At 37.3% G+C, this 12999-nt stretch overlaps 1 protein-coding gene across 1 annotated transcript in view; it reads left to right on the forward strand.

Annotated features, from left to right (window-relative positions):
- The window catches only part of LOC308616366 (uncharacterized protein), a 37062-nt gene extending 36114 nt beyond the window's left edge, over positions 1-948 (forward strand). Inside the window, exon 5 of the mRNA XM_081232621.1 lies at positions 545-948. Coding sequence (XP_081088747.1) covers positions 545-679 — 135 coding nt within the window. The 3' untranslated portion in view covers positions 680-948. The remainder of the gene's footprint in view (positions 1-544) is intronic.
- Positions 949-12999: the final 12051 nt, after the last annotated feature.

A 12999-nucleotide genomic window follows, 5' to 3' on the forward strand; every position in this document is an offset into this window, starting at 1 on the left:
CACCGAGCTGGTGCCCAGGGCGGCCGAGGCGGGCTACCTGGTGACCAAGGTGGTGGCGGTGGACGGCGACTCGGGCCAGAACGCCTGGCTGTCGTACCAGCTGCTCAAGGCCACGGAGCCCGGGCTCTTCGGCGTGTGGGCGCACAACGGCGAGGTGCGCACGGCCCGACTGCTGAGCGAGCGCGACGCGGCCAAGCACAGGCTGGTGGTGCTGGTCAAGGACAACGGCGAGCCGCCGCTGTCGGCCAGCGTCACGCTGCACGTGCTGCTGGTGGACGGCTTCTCGCAGCCCTACCTGCCGGCCCCGGAAGCGGAAGCGGCGGACGCGGCCCCGGCCGCCCCGCTCACCGTCTACCTGGTGGTCGCCTTGGCGTCGGTGTCGTCGCTCTTCCTCTTCTCGGTTCTGGTGTTCGTCGCGGTGCGGCTGTGCAGGAGAGGCGGGGCGGCCTCGGTGGGTCGCTGCTCGGTGCCCGAGGGCCACTTTCCGGGCCACCCGGTGGACGTCAGCGGCACGGGGACCCTGTCCCAGAGCTACCAGTATGAGGTGTGTCTGACAGGAGGCTCCGGGTTAAATGAGTTTAAATTTTTGAAGCCGATTCTCCCTAACCTCCCGACCCAGGGCGCTGGTGAAGAAATAGAGGAAAACGCCAACTTCTGGAATAGCTTTGGATTCAGTTAGGGATCTCATCATGATGCAAGGTATTTGTCATTTATCTCTAATTTCCCCAGATACCGAATTTGAGGGCATCATGGAGAAAAATTCCATCTTCCGATATAGCCTTGATTTCCTTTTTGTAATGAATTAGTCCATTTAATTTTACCTTGTCCAATTTTGGAAAACTAAATTCTGTTGTCATTGCATTTATTTATAGTGTGCCATTCCAAATCCTTGCATGCTGTTGATTTTCCTGAAATTTTTGCTCCTTCCGTTGGTACTTGTTGCAATAAACTGTCTTAATAAAATATTGTTTTCTCTATATTCATTCTGTTTAATCACGCTCTAAGTTATTTGATGCTAAATAGCAAAAATTTTAAATGTTTACATAATATTCATTTTGTTTGCAAAGGAATACATTCATATAACAAATATAATATGTGAGAAAGCACGATGAAAACCAACACTTCTATTTACACTTCTTTCCTAGCTCTCATCCTACTGGCAAATAATTTTTTAAATGAATATTTTAATTCAATTATAACATACATACAGAAAAGTGAACAAACCCTTAACACAGCTCACTGTATTTTCAGAAAGTGAACATACTTGGTATCAGCACTTGAAGAAACGAAACATTATTAGCATCCCAGGTGCCACACAATTACCCCTTAAAATCACTACCAGCTCAAGTATAACAAATATCTCAACTTCCAATACTATAGATCAGTTTTGCCGGTTTTGAATTTATATAAATGGAATAGTAGAGTGTGAACTGTTTTGCATCTGGCTTCTCAACAATATGTTTATGACATTTATCCGTGATACTGCTTTTAATTTTAGTTCTTCATTCTTGTTGCTGTATAGTATTCCACTGTAGGAATATGTCACAATTTATAACCCATCTTACTGTATGTGGATATTTGGGTTGGTGCAACGTTTGGCTGTTTGAATAACGCTGCTATAAACATTCTCTTACATGTCCTTCAACAAACACGTATATGCATTTCTGTTGGGTATATACCTAAGGGTGGAATTGCTACTCATTTAGTAAGTGCATGTCCACTTTTAGCAGATATTTCCAAATAGTTTTCCAAAGTGGTTGTCCCAGTTTACATTGCTTTCAGCAGTGTCTGGATATACCAGTTCCTCAGCATTCCTGCCAACACCTGGTATTATCTGTTTTTCATTTTATCCTTTTGGAAAGCACTTTTAAACCTTCATTTTCTAACTTTTAAAATACTTTCTTATCGCTAAAGAATATGTTTGTAACTTTTTCATAAACTTTAAACAATTAATTTCATGCTATTGTTGTTTGGTATCTGGTACTTACAATTTCTCTCATACATCCTTCACATATAGCTGTCTCACTAGTTTCTGTTACTTCTCTGCTCAAACTGAAAGCTCCATTTATTGTTCCACTAACAACAGTTTCTTTTGATTTTCTTGCATGAAAGAAACTAATAGAATTCTTATTTTTCCTGTTACTTGTTTCTCCCTTATACTTTCAAACCTCTCAAAAATGCGCTTTTACTTTTATATAGTTAGGGTTAATGACCCATTCTACAACTGTAGCTAAGAATTCCTTGTTTGTCTATAGATGTTTTAAAACCTGAAAAGCAATGTTAAAAATTTACTTTTAATGACCCTATAAATTATGAATGCCCTGCAGGTAAAGATCACCAGGAACACATTATATCAGAACATTATAGTCAGTAAAGGTGGGTTTACTGACTTATAATGAGGGAGACTGCACACCATGGGGAACCATGGGTCAACTAAGTAACAGTGCCCTACAAAGGAGTTAGAGGATTTGGGCATATGTTAGGTGATTGCGGTAAGGTTCAAGAAAGTCTCCTTCTTTCCTTCTTTTTTTTAATTCCTTCTCTTTGCTACAGTATATCCTCTAGTGGCTTCTTAAGAGAGAGTGCACAAAAATAAACTTTCTGTGTCTCTGCATAACTGGAAATGCATTTAGTTTTCGCTTCCACTTCATAAATGTCTTACATGTTACTTATGTCATTCAATGTTTTATACATTCTAACGATTCATGCCTTTTCATATCTGGGATTTTTTTCATCTCTAGTATTATTTCCTTAATAATTGTATTCCTAACTTCAGCTTGTTATGTTTTTCTGAGACTTGTACTTGTTGGATATTGAACATTTTAAATTGTTTCTCTATCTTTCTTATATTTCTCTTTTACATCTTAGGTTTTTCCTCTATATCCTCACTTAAAGTTAGTCTCTCACTTTATTTTGAGTATTTTTATTGAATTTTTAATTTTAATGGCATATTTAAATCCCTAAGAGTTTTCTTATTATCTGATTATGTCTTTTCCATAGTAGCACTTGAGATTTTCAAAGTTCACTTTATTTCCTGAATGATCTGTTTCCTGAAGGTTGCATTTCTCTTTTTGTGTTTCTGTGTCATTTGTGGTTTTCATATGTCTGGTGATAGATTATCTGTTCATATGTAAGAAAAAGAAACTGAGTAGCTGGTGTGTAGCAACTGCTGTTTTCTCTTCTCTGCTTTTTTTTATTCAAGATTTTTTTGATGTGGACCATTTTTAAATTCTTTATTGAATTTGTTACAGTACTGCTTCTGTTTTATGTTTTGGTTTCTTGGCTGTGAGGCATGTGGGTTCTTAGCTCCCTGACCAGGGATCAAACCCGCATCCCCTGCATTGGAAGGTGAAGTGTTAACCACTGGACCACCAGGGAAGTCCCAAGTCTTCTCTGCTTTTGTGTGATAAGGTGGTCTGCACCCAAGTTTCTGTCCTGAGTGGAAATTTTGACATGGTGCTCCATGTGAGGTAGTGCAGAGCCAGGTTTATAAAATATCAGACTTGACTTTAAGGGGCATTGTGATGAATGGGCAAAGAACTCTTTTCAGGATGTGGCCCGGCAAGTGTCAGGATACAAAGCTGGGACTCCTAAAATCTCCACTAAAATATCCTAGTGTTCTCCAAAAAAATTTCTTTTATTTCTTTAGGAATGAGCCTTAATGTTTTTGAAGGAAGGTCTGGAGGGAAACTAATAATTATTAAAATTATATGTTACATATGATGTATTATTATTATTACTATTATACAATTTCTATGCACCTTACTGTTTTCTAAATTCTTTACACATACCTCATTTAATCCTCAAAATAATGGTACAATTGGTATGCCAATTTTAGAGATGAACAAACTGGACATACAGAATTAAAGTAACTTGCCCAAGGCTACCTAGCTAGTAAGTGGTAGAATCAGGATTTGAGTCCAGGCAGCCTGACCCCAAAGACATTACTTTTTGTTTTTATTTTTTTCTATTTTGAAATCTATTAAACATTCCAAAAAGTGTATACAATGTATATGTGCAATTTAAAATAAAAATAATAAAATGTTCATCACCCAGCTTAAGAATTAGAACAATACCAAGACCTTGGAAATCCCTGTGTGCCTCCACGATAACATCTTCCACCCTCATTATAATCAACCACTATCCTAAATTTTTAATTAATTACTTGTTATTCTTTGTAATTATATCAGATATGCATTTATTGCTAAATAATACATTGTTTGATTTTTGTCTGTCTTTGAAATTTATATAAATGGATTCATGTAGTATGGATCATCTGTGGGCTTGCTTTTTTCAATCATTATGGTATTGAATTCATCCATGTTAATGCAGTTCATTCATTTACACCACTCTACAGTATTCCACTATATAAATACATCTTCACCTTTAAATTCATTTTACTATTGATTGACTTTTGGGTTGCTCGAAGAGTTTTGTTACCATAATAATACCACTATAAGCATTCTTGAATACATCTCCTCATGCACTTGAGCAAGAGTTCCTTTTGGGTACAGGCACATCTAGGAAGGTACTACCTGGGTCATACCAACAACTAGAAAGATATCAAAGTGAATAAAATAGACTATTAAAAGATGCCAACACCAAGATGCAAGAGATGTTGGAAATATCTAACAATGATTTTTAAGTGGACTGAAAAATGCCTCAATGAGCAATTATAAACATGCTTGAAACAAAAGAAAAAATATTCTCAGAAAAGAAATGTAAAGTTGCAGCAAGGAAATAAAGAAATACAGAGGAATACCAATGGAATTTTTACAAATTAAAAATACAATCATTGAAATGAAAAACAGTGGATGAGCTTAACAACAGGAAGACAAAGAGTCAGGTAACCAGAAGATAGAACAATAGCAATTATGTACCCAATTTGAGCAAAAGAGAGAAAACAAAGTGTAAAAAATTAACAGAGCCTCAGGGACAATACCAAGAGATCTAATATTTGTGTCACTGGAATTCCAGAAGGAGAGGAGAAGACTTTCCAAATGTGGCAAAAGATAGAGACCCAGAGATTCAAGAAGCCAAACAAATCCAAAGCAAGATAAACAAACAAAAAATTTATACCAAAAGACATAGTCAAATTTCTGAAAACTAAAAAGAAGGAAAAAATCTTAAAAGAAGCAAGAAAGAAATGACACATTACCCATAGGGCAATAACTATCTGAATGAGAGTAGATTTCTCATCAGAAACCTGGATGTCAGAAGAAAATGGCGTATTTTCCAAGTGGTGAAAGAAAAGAAAAATTAACCCAGAATTCTATGTCCAGTGAAAATATCCTCCTCGAAGAAATTTGTTGCCAATAGGCCTACCCTAAAATAAATAAATAAATAAATAAATAAAAGGTTAAAGGGAGTTCTCCAAACAGAAAGGAATCAATAAAAAAAGGAATCTTGGAACATCAGGAAAGAAGGAAGAACACAGTAAACAAAAATATGGGTAAACACAATAGACTTTCCTTCTTTTTATTTTTTTATTTAAAAAAATTTTTTTACATCTTTATTGGAGTATAATTGCTTTACAATGGTGTGGCAGTTTCTGCTTTATTATCATTTTTTTTATTAGTTTCTGCTTTAAAACAAAGTGAATCAGTCATATATATACATCTGGTCCCACATCCCTTCCCTCATGCATCTCCCTCCCTCCCACCCTCCCCATCCCACCCCTCCAGGCGGTCACAAAGCACCGAGCTGATCTCCCTGTGCTCTGCGGCTGCTTCCCACTATCTATCTACCTTACGTTTGGTAGTGTATATATGTCCATGCCTCTCTCGCTTTGTCACAGCTTACCCTTCCCCCTCCCCATATCCTCAAGTCCATTCTCAAGTAGGTCTGTGTCTTTATTCCCGTTTTACCCCTAGGTTCTTCATGACATTTTTTTTAATTCCATATATATGTGTTAGCATACGGTATTTGTCTTTCTCTTTCTGACTTACTTCACTCTGTATGACAGACTCTAGGTCTATCCACCTCATTACAAATAGCTCAGTTTCGTTTCTTTTTATGGCTGAGTGATATTCCATTGTATATATGTGCCACATCTTCTTTATCCATTCATCTCTTGATGGACACTTAGGTTGTTTCCACCTCTGGGCTATTGTAAATAGAGCTGCAGTGAACATTTTGGTACATGACTCTTTTTGAATTATGGTTTTCTCAGGGTATATGCCCAGTAGTGGGATTGCTGGGTCGTAGGGTAGTTATATTTTTAGTTTTTTAAGGAACCTCCATACTGTTCTCCATAGTGGCTGTACCAATTCACATTCCCACCAGCAGTGCAAGAGTGTTCCCTTTTCTCCACACCCTCTCCAGCATTTATTGTTTGTAGATTTTTTGATGATGGCCATTCTGGTTGGTGTGAGATGATATCTCATTGTAGTTTTGATTTGCATTTCTCTAATGATTAATGATGTTGAGCATTCTTTCATGTGTTTGTTGGCAGTCTGTATATCTTCTTTGGTCTTCTCCTTTTTAGAATTTAGTTTTCTAAATTATGTTTGACGGTTGAATCCAAAATTATAATACTGTCTGATATAGTTCAAAATGTATGTAGAGGAAATATTTAAGACAATTATAGATGGGGGAGGGTAAAGGTATGTAAAGGGAGGAAGGTTTTCAACCCTTCTCTTGAACTGGTAAATGACAACCAGTAAACTGTGATAAGTTATGTGTGGGCCAACCACTATAAAAGCTATACAAAATGATACACTAAAACCCACTATAGAGAAATCAAAGTAGAATTCTAAAAAACATTCTAATAACACACAAGAAGACAGGAAAAAGAAAATGGAGAAAGAAAAGATAGACAAATAAAAAACAAAAAATAAAATGGCAGACTTAAGCTTTAACATATCACTAATTATATTAAATGTAAATGGTCTGAACACACCAATTAAAACAGAGATGGGCAGAATGGGTTTTTAAAAAATGACCAACCATATGCTGTCTATAGGAAACTTCACTTCAAATATAATGATACAGGGGCTTCCCTGGTGGCATAGTGGTTAAGAATCCGCCTGCCAGTGCAGGGGACACAGGGTCGAGCCCTGGTCTGGGAAGATCCCACAGGCTGAGGAGCAACTAAGCCCGTGAACCACAACTATTGAACCTGCACTCTAGAGCCTGTGAGCCACAACTGCTGAAGCCTGCTCACCTAGAGCCCATGTTCTGCAACAAGAGAAGCCACTGCAATAAGAAGCCCACACACCACAACAAGGAGTAGCCCCCACTCGCCGCAACTAGAGAAAACCCACGCGCAGCAACAAAGACCCAATACAGCCAAAAATTAATTAATTAATTAATTAGAAAATATATATAATGGTACAGGCAGATTGAAAGTAAAAAGATAGAAAAATATATTATGCAAAGAAAATGACATTGGAGATAGAGTAGGACATTATATAATGATAAAAGAAGACATAGAAAGCCTAAATATGTACACACAAAACAACAGAGTTGAAAAATATGTGAAGCAAAACCTGATAGAACTGAAAGGAGAAATAGATCCACAATTAAAGTTGGAGACTTAAACACCCTCTCTCAACCCTATCTCAACTGACAGAACAACTAGGCAGAAAATCAGCAAGAATGCATAAAACTCAGTATCATCAACCAACATATTTATAGAACACCCACCCAACAACTCCAGAATACACATCCTTTTCAAATGCTCAGAGCACATATACAAGACAGACCATGTAAACAAGTCAATAATACAAACTTCAACCAATTTTTAAAAATTGAAACCATACAGCATGGGCTCTCCAACCACAATGGAATCAAACTAAAAATCAATAACAGAAAAATAACAGGAAAATCTTCAAACACTTGGAAACTAAACAACACACACACTTCTAACTAATCCATGGGTCAAACACAAAGTCTCAAGGGAAATTTTTCAAATATATTGAAGTGAATGATCTTCCCCAACCATTTCAGATTTCAAATGTGTTTAGCATAAAATTGTTTGTATTTTAAAACTTTTCTGCTGCATATGTCACATCAGTTGAAAGGTTTTCATAAGTTATTGGCTTATATATCATTTCTATCTTTTCCCTGAATTATTGTGTTTTTCCTTGCACATAACTAAATTTAGAAAGATTTCCAAGAGGTTCAATCCATCCTTGAAGTTTAGTCTTTATCTTTCATTTTTAATAACTTGAAGTTTTTTAAATGTTATAATGGAATGAAAGGAAAACAAACACAAGTGGCATATAAATGGAAATCAGCTTGATCAGCTATGCAACAGTTATAAGTTAACTAATAAAATTAAGTTTAACACACTTTACAATGTTTCATCAGTTAAAGTACTATTTCAACCCATTGGTAATAATACAACTAAATTAATCTTGAAATGGTCACTTCAAATTAGCATACATGAACAAAAAAGAGCATGGGACATGGTGATTTTTTACATTGTTTACCTTTCTGTGTTGTGTACAGAGGAGATCAATATTTTGCCACCTAATTATTAAAATTAACCTGGAAAATATAATTAAGACAGTTCCCAGTGAATCATGGAAATGTTCATTATCTTTAACACTGATGGATCCATTTGTTAAAAATGATACAGTTAAGATTGGTGCATTTCAATTTGTGTAAACATTACCTTAAGAAAAGAACTATACAGTACTGGCACAAAAACAGAAATATAGATCAATGGAACAGAATAGAAAACCCAGAGATAAACCCACGCACATATGGTCACCTTATCTTTGATGAAGGAGGCAAGAATATACAGTGGAGAAAAGACAGCCTCTTCAATAAGTGGTGCTGGGGAAACTGGACAGCTACATGTAAAAGAATGAAACTAGAACACTCCCTAACACGGTACACAAAAATAAACTCAAAATGGATTGAAGACCTAAATGTAAGGCCAGACACTATATAACTCTTAGAGGAAAACATAGGCAGAACACTCTATAACATAAATCACAGCAAGATCCTTTTTGACTCACCTCCTAGAGAAATGGAAATAAAAACAAAAATAAACAAATAGGACCTAATGAAAGTTAAAAGCTTTTGCACAGCAAAGAAAACCATAAACAAGATGAAAAGACAACCCTCACAATGGGAGAAAGTATTTGCAAATGAAGCAACTGACAAAGGATTAATCTCCAAAATTTACAAGCAGCTCATGCAGCTCAATAACAAAAAAACAAACAACCCAATCCAAAAATGGGCAGAAAACCTAAACAGACATTTCTCCAAAGAAGATATAAAGATTGCCAACAAACACATGAAAGAATGCTCAACATCATTAATCATTAGAGAAATGCAAATCAAAACTACAATGAGATATCATCTCACACCAGTCAGAATGGCCATGATCAAAAAATGTAGAAAAAATAAATGCTGGAGAGGGTGTGGAGAAAAGGGAACACTCTTGCACTGCTGGTGGGAATGTAAATTGATACAGCCAGTATGGAGAACAGTATGGAGGTTCCTTAAAAAACTAAAAATATAATTACCCTACGACCCAGCAATCCCACTACTGGGCATATACCCTGAGAAAACCATAATTCAAAAAGAGTAATGTATCACAATGTTCATTGCAGCTCTATTTACAATAGCCAGGACATGGAAGCAACCTAAGTGTCCATCAAGAGATGAATGGATAAAGAAGATGTGGCACATATATACAATGGAATATTACTGAGCCATAAAAAGAAACGAAATTGAGATTTGTAGTGAGGTGGATGGACCTAGAGTCTGTCATACAGAGTGAAGTAAGTCAGAAAGAGAAAAACAAATACCGTATGCTAACACATATATATGGAATCTAAAAAACAAACAAAAAAATGGTCATGAAGAACCTAGGGGCAAGACAGGAATAAAGAGGCAGACGTACTAGAGAATGGACTTGAGGATATGGGGAGGGGGAAGGGTAAGCTGGGACAAAGTGAGAGAGTGGCATGGACATATATACACTACCAAATGTAAAACCGATAGCTAGTGGGAAGCAGCCGCATGGCACAGGGAGATCAGCTCGGTGCTTTGTGACCACCTAGAGGAGTAGGATAGGGAGGGTGGGAGGGAGGGAGATGCAAGAGGGAAGAGATATGGGAATATATGTATATGTATAACTGATTCACTTTGTTATAAAGCAGAAACTAACACACCATTGTAAAGCAATTATACTCCAATAAAGATGTTAAAAAAAGAAAAAAAGAAAAGAACTATACCAAAAAAAACACTGAGTGGGAGGCATAAAGTGGAGGAAAAAGTACAGATGAAACAAGACAGAATGTTGTGAAGCTGGGTGATGTGTACATGCAAGTTTATGCTGTTTACTTTGTATATGTTGAACTTTTTCCATAATAAAGACTTGAATTATTCCTGTGAGATGTTTGTAAAAGCAAAGTCAATTCAACTCTAGCTGATCAAATCAAAGCAACTGAGAAGCATTTTCCTGATGGAATCTAATGTAATCCACTTTCCAAAAAGGCAGTTTCTTCACATACCCAACTGATATCTTTTGGGGTTACATTAAGATACTTTCTTCTTGAGGCTTCCCTGGTGGTGCAGTGGTTAAGAATCCACGTGCCAATGCAGAGGACATGGGTTCAAGCCCTGGTCTGGGAAGATCCCACACGCTGCAGAGCAACTAAGCCTGTGCGCCACAGCTACTGAGCTTGCACTCTAGAGCCCGTGAGCCACAACTACTGAGCCCTCGTGCTGCAACTACTGAAGCCCGCAGGCATGAGAGCCCGTGCTCTGCAACAAGAGAAGCCACCGCAATGAGAAGCCCGCTCACCGCAATGAAGAGTAGCCCCTGCTCCCCAGAACTAGAGAAAGCCCATGCGCAGCAACAAAGACCCAACGCAGCCAAAAAAAAGTGTTTTTTTCAAAAAAAAGAGGGGCTTCCCTGGTGGTGCAGTGGTTAAGAATCCACCTGCCAATGCAGGGGACATGGGTTCAAGCCCTGGTCTGGGAAGATCCCACATGCCGCGGAGCAACTAAGCCTGTGCACCACAATTATTGAGCCTGCGCTCTAGAGCCCATGAGCCACAAGTACTGAAGCCCCCGCGCCTAGAGCCCGTGCTCCACAACAAGAGAGGCCACCGCAATGAGAAGCTCGCGCACGGCAACGAAGAGTAGCCCCCGCTTGCCACAACTAGAGAAAGCCCGCGTGCAGCAACGAAGATCCAACGCAGCCAAAAATAAATAAATAAAATAAGTTTTAAAAAAGAGGAAACCAAAGAAGATAACAAAAAGATACTATCTTCTTTCTATCATAACAGGTAATGCTCTCACAGACACTTCAATGATCTAACTTGATTTTTTACACATACTGTACTGCTAATAATTAAGATTTGCTTTAAAATGAAAAAATAATTTAATAAGCTGTATTTGAGGATGCCTGCAGGCAAAGAGAGTGAATAAAGGACTCTGTGGATGCCAGGGATGCCATTAAGTTGGAATCAGAACTCAGACTGCCCACTGAAAGCATTTAGGATTGAGCTAGAAATAATTTTGTTTCAGAGAAGAAACTAAACCCATCCAAGATGTTTATGATTGTTAGTTTTACTTCATCAGTGTATTTTGTTATTCAGATCCTCAAGGAAGTCTGTTCTCAGTAAAATTTATCAAGTGAAACAAAATGATGTTAATTTTATCCTTCTGGGTAGATAGAGGTGCTTTTCAACTACAAAATGACTTCATCTGTTCAGAGTTTAGATTCATTTAGCTTTATTTATTTTAGCTAGAGTTGAAGTATTTTGAAAAATATCCTCATTTTTAATCCTCCATTATTCACTCCTTACCTGAAGTGAATTTTGCTTGAACTCGGTTGATTTCACCTCTCAATAAATATGAAATCATTCTTAAATGAATTATGTTTGGTGTATTTTGTGTACTCAGATATGCACTGACCCATTTAATGTATTCTCAGGAAGTTTAGAGATACATTTTCCAATTTATCTGAGCAGAAATTGGTGAGCTGTGAATGAATATAGCCATGATGAACCATCAATCATTGAATTCCAGGGTATCCACTCAAATATAATTCACCTTTCACACTACCTTACTTGGTCTATATTTATAGGACCTAGTGTCATCCTTGTTGTGAGAGACTGGTAGAGGTGATTCCTGAATGTTTGTTTTCTGCATTGCATATGCTCTTACAACAGGGCAATATATTTGGACCTTGATTAATTATTTAATATAGCAGGGAAATTTGACCAAAAAGTTACAATAAAATGAACAACACTAATAAAATCATGACCATTTTTACCCATACAAAAATGAAGGGAATCCTAAAATGCTTACTTATGACAGATACCTGATTGCTCCTAGTCCATCTTTTAAACACTTTAATTTGATTAGATACTTCTATCATAAGTATTTCTTGGCCTCAGTTTTCCTAATAGCCTAATTGTTCCCTGTACTGTGCAGGTGTGCCCACAAAACAAAGTAAGTATGTTGTTCATATCATTTTATTAGCCATATAATTTAGAGAAATGATTGTGTATTTTAAGATTGGTCTTGCTAACCAACTTTTACGTTTTGTATAGTTTGTTGATGGGACAATTAAATAGTATACTTGGATTCAGAAATTACACTGCTCCTCAGAGATAAACTGCACTGCCAATGAATAAAAGTTGGTTATAGGAAGTTTACATTACCTGAGGGAATGATTCTTAAATGTGTTAGTTCGCATCAGAATCACTTAAGAAGTAAGACTGAAGTGCAAATTTCTGTTAGTACTGCCAGAGAATTTGATTCAAGTTCTGGAGGGGAGCTCAGGAATTGACTTTGAAAAAACACCCCGAGACTCCCAGGTAAGTCTTTATTCATGTGCTTCACACACTACAGTTTGAGAAACACTGATTTTTAAAAAACCTTTTAATGCTCAGATTTTGGATATGGTGTCGACCTGCAGCACCCCCACGAAGTTATTAATTTGAACGCATGGTGGCAGTGCAGGCTAAGAGAGTGGATAAAAGCTCTGCATTCAGTGGACTCCATTTCACGGAGAAACCCAAG

The sequence above is a fragment of the Mesoplodon bidens genome (genome assembly GCF_964165515.1).
Source record: "Mesoplodon bidens genome assembly, chromosome: 4".
Taxonomy (NCBI): Eukaryota; Metazoa; Chordata; class Mammalia; order Artiodactyla; family Ziphiidae; genus Mesoplodon; species Mesoplodon bidens.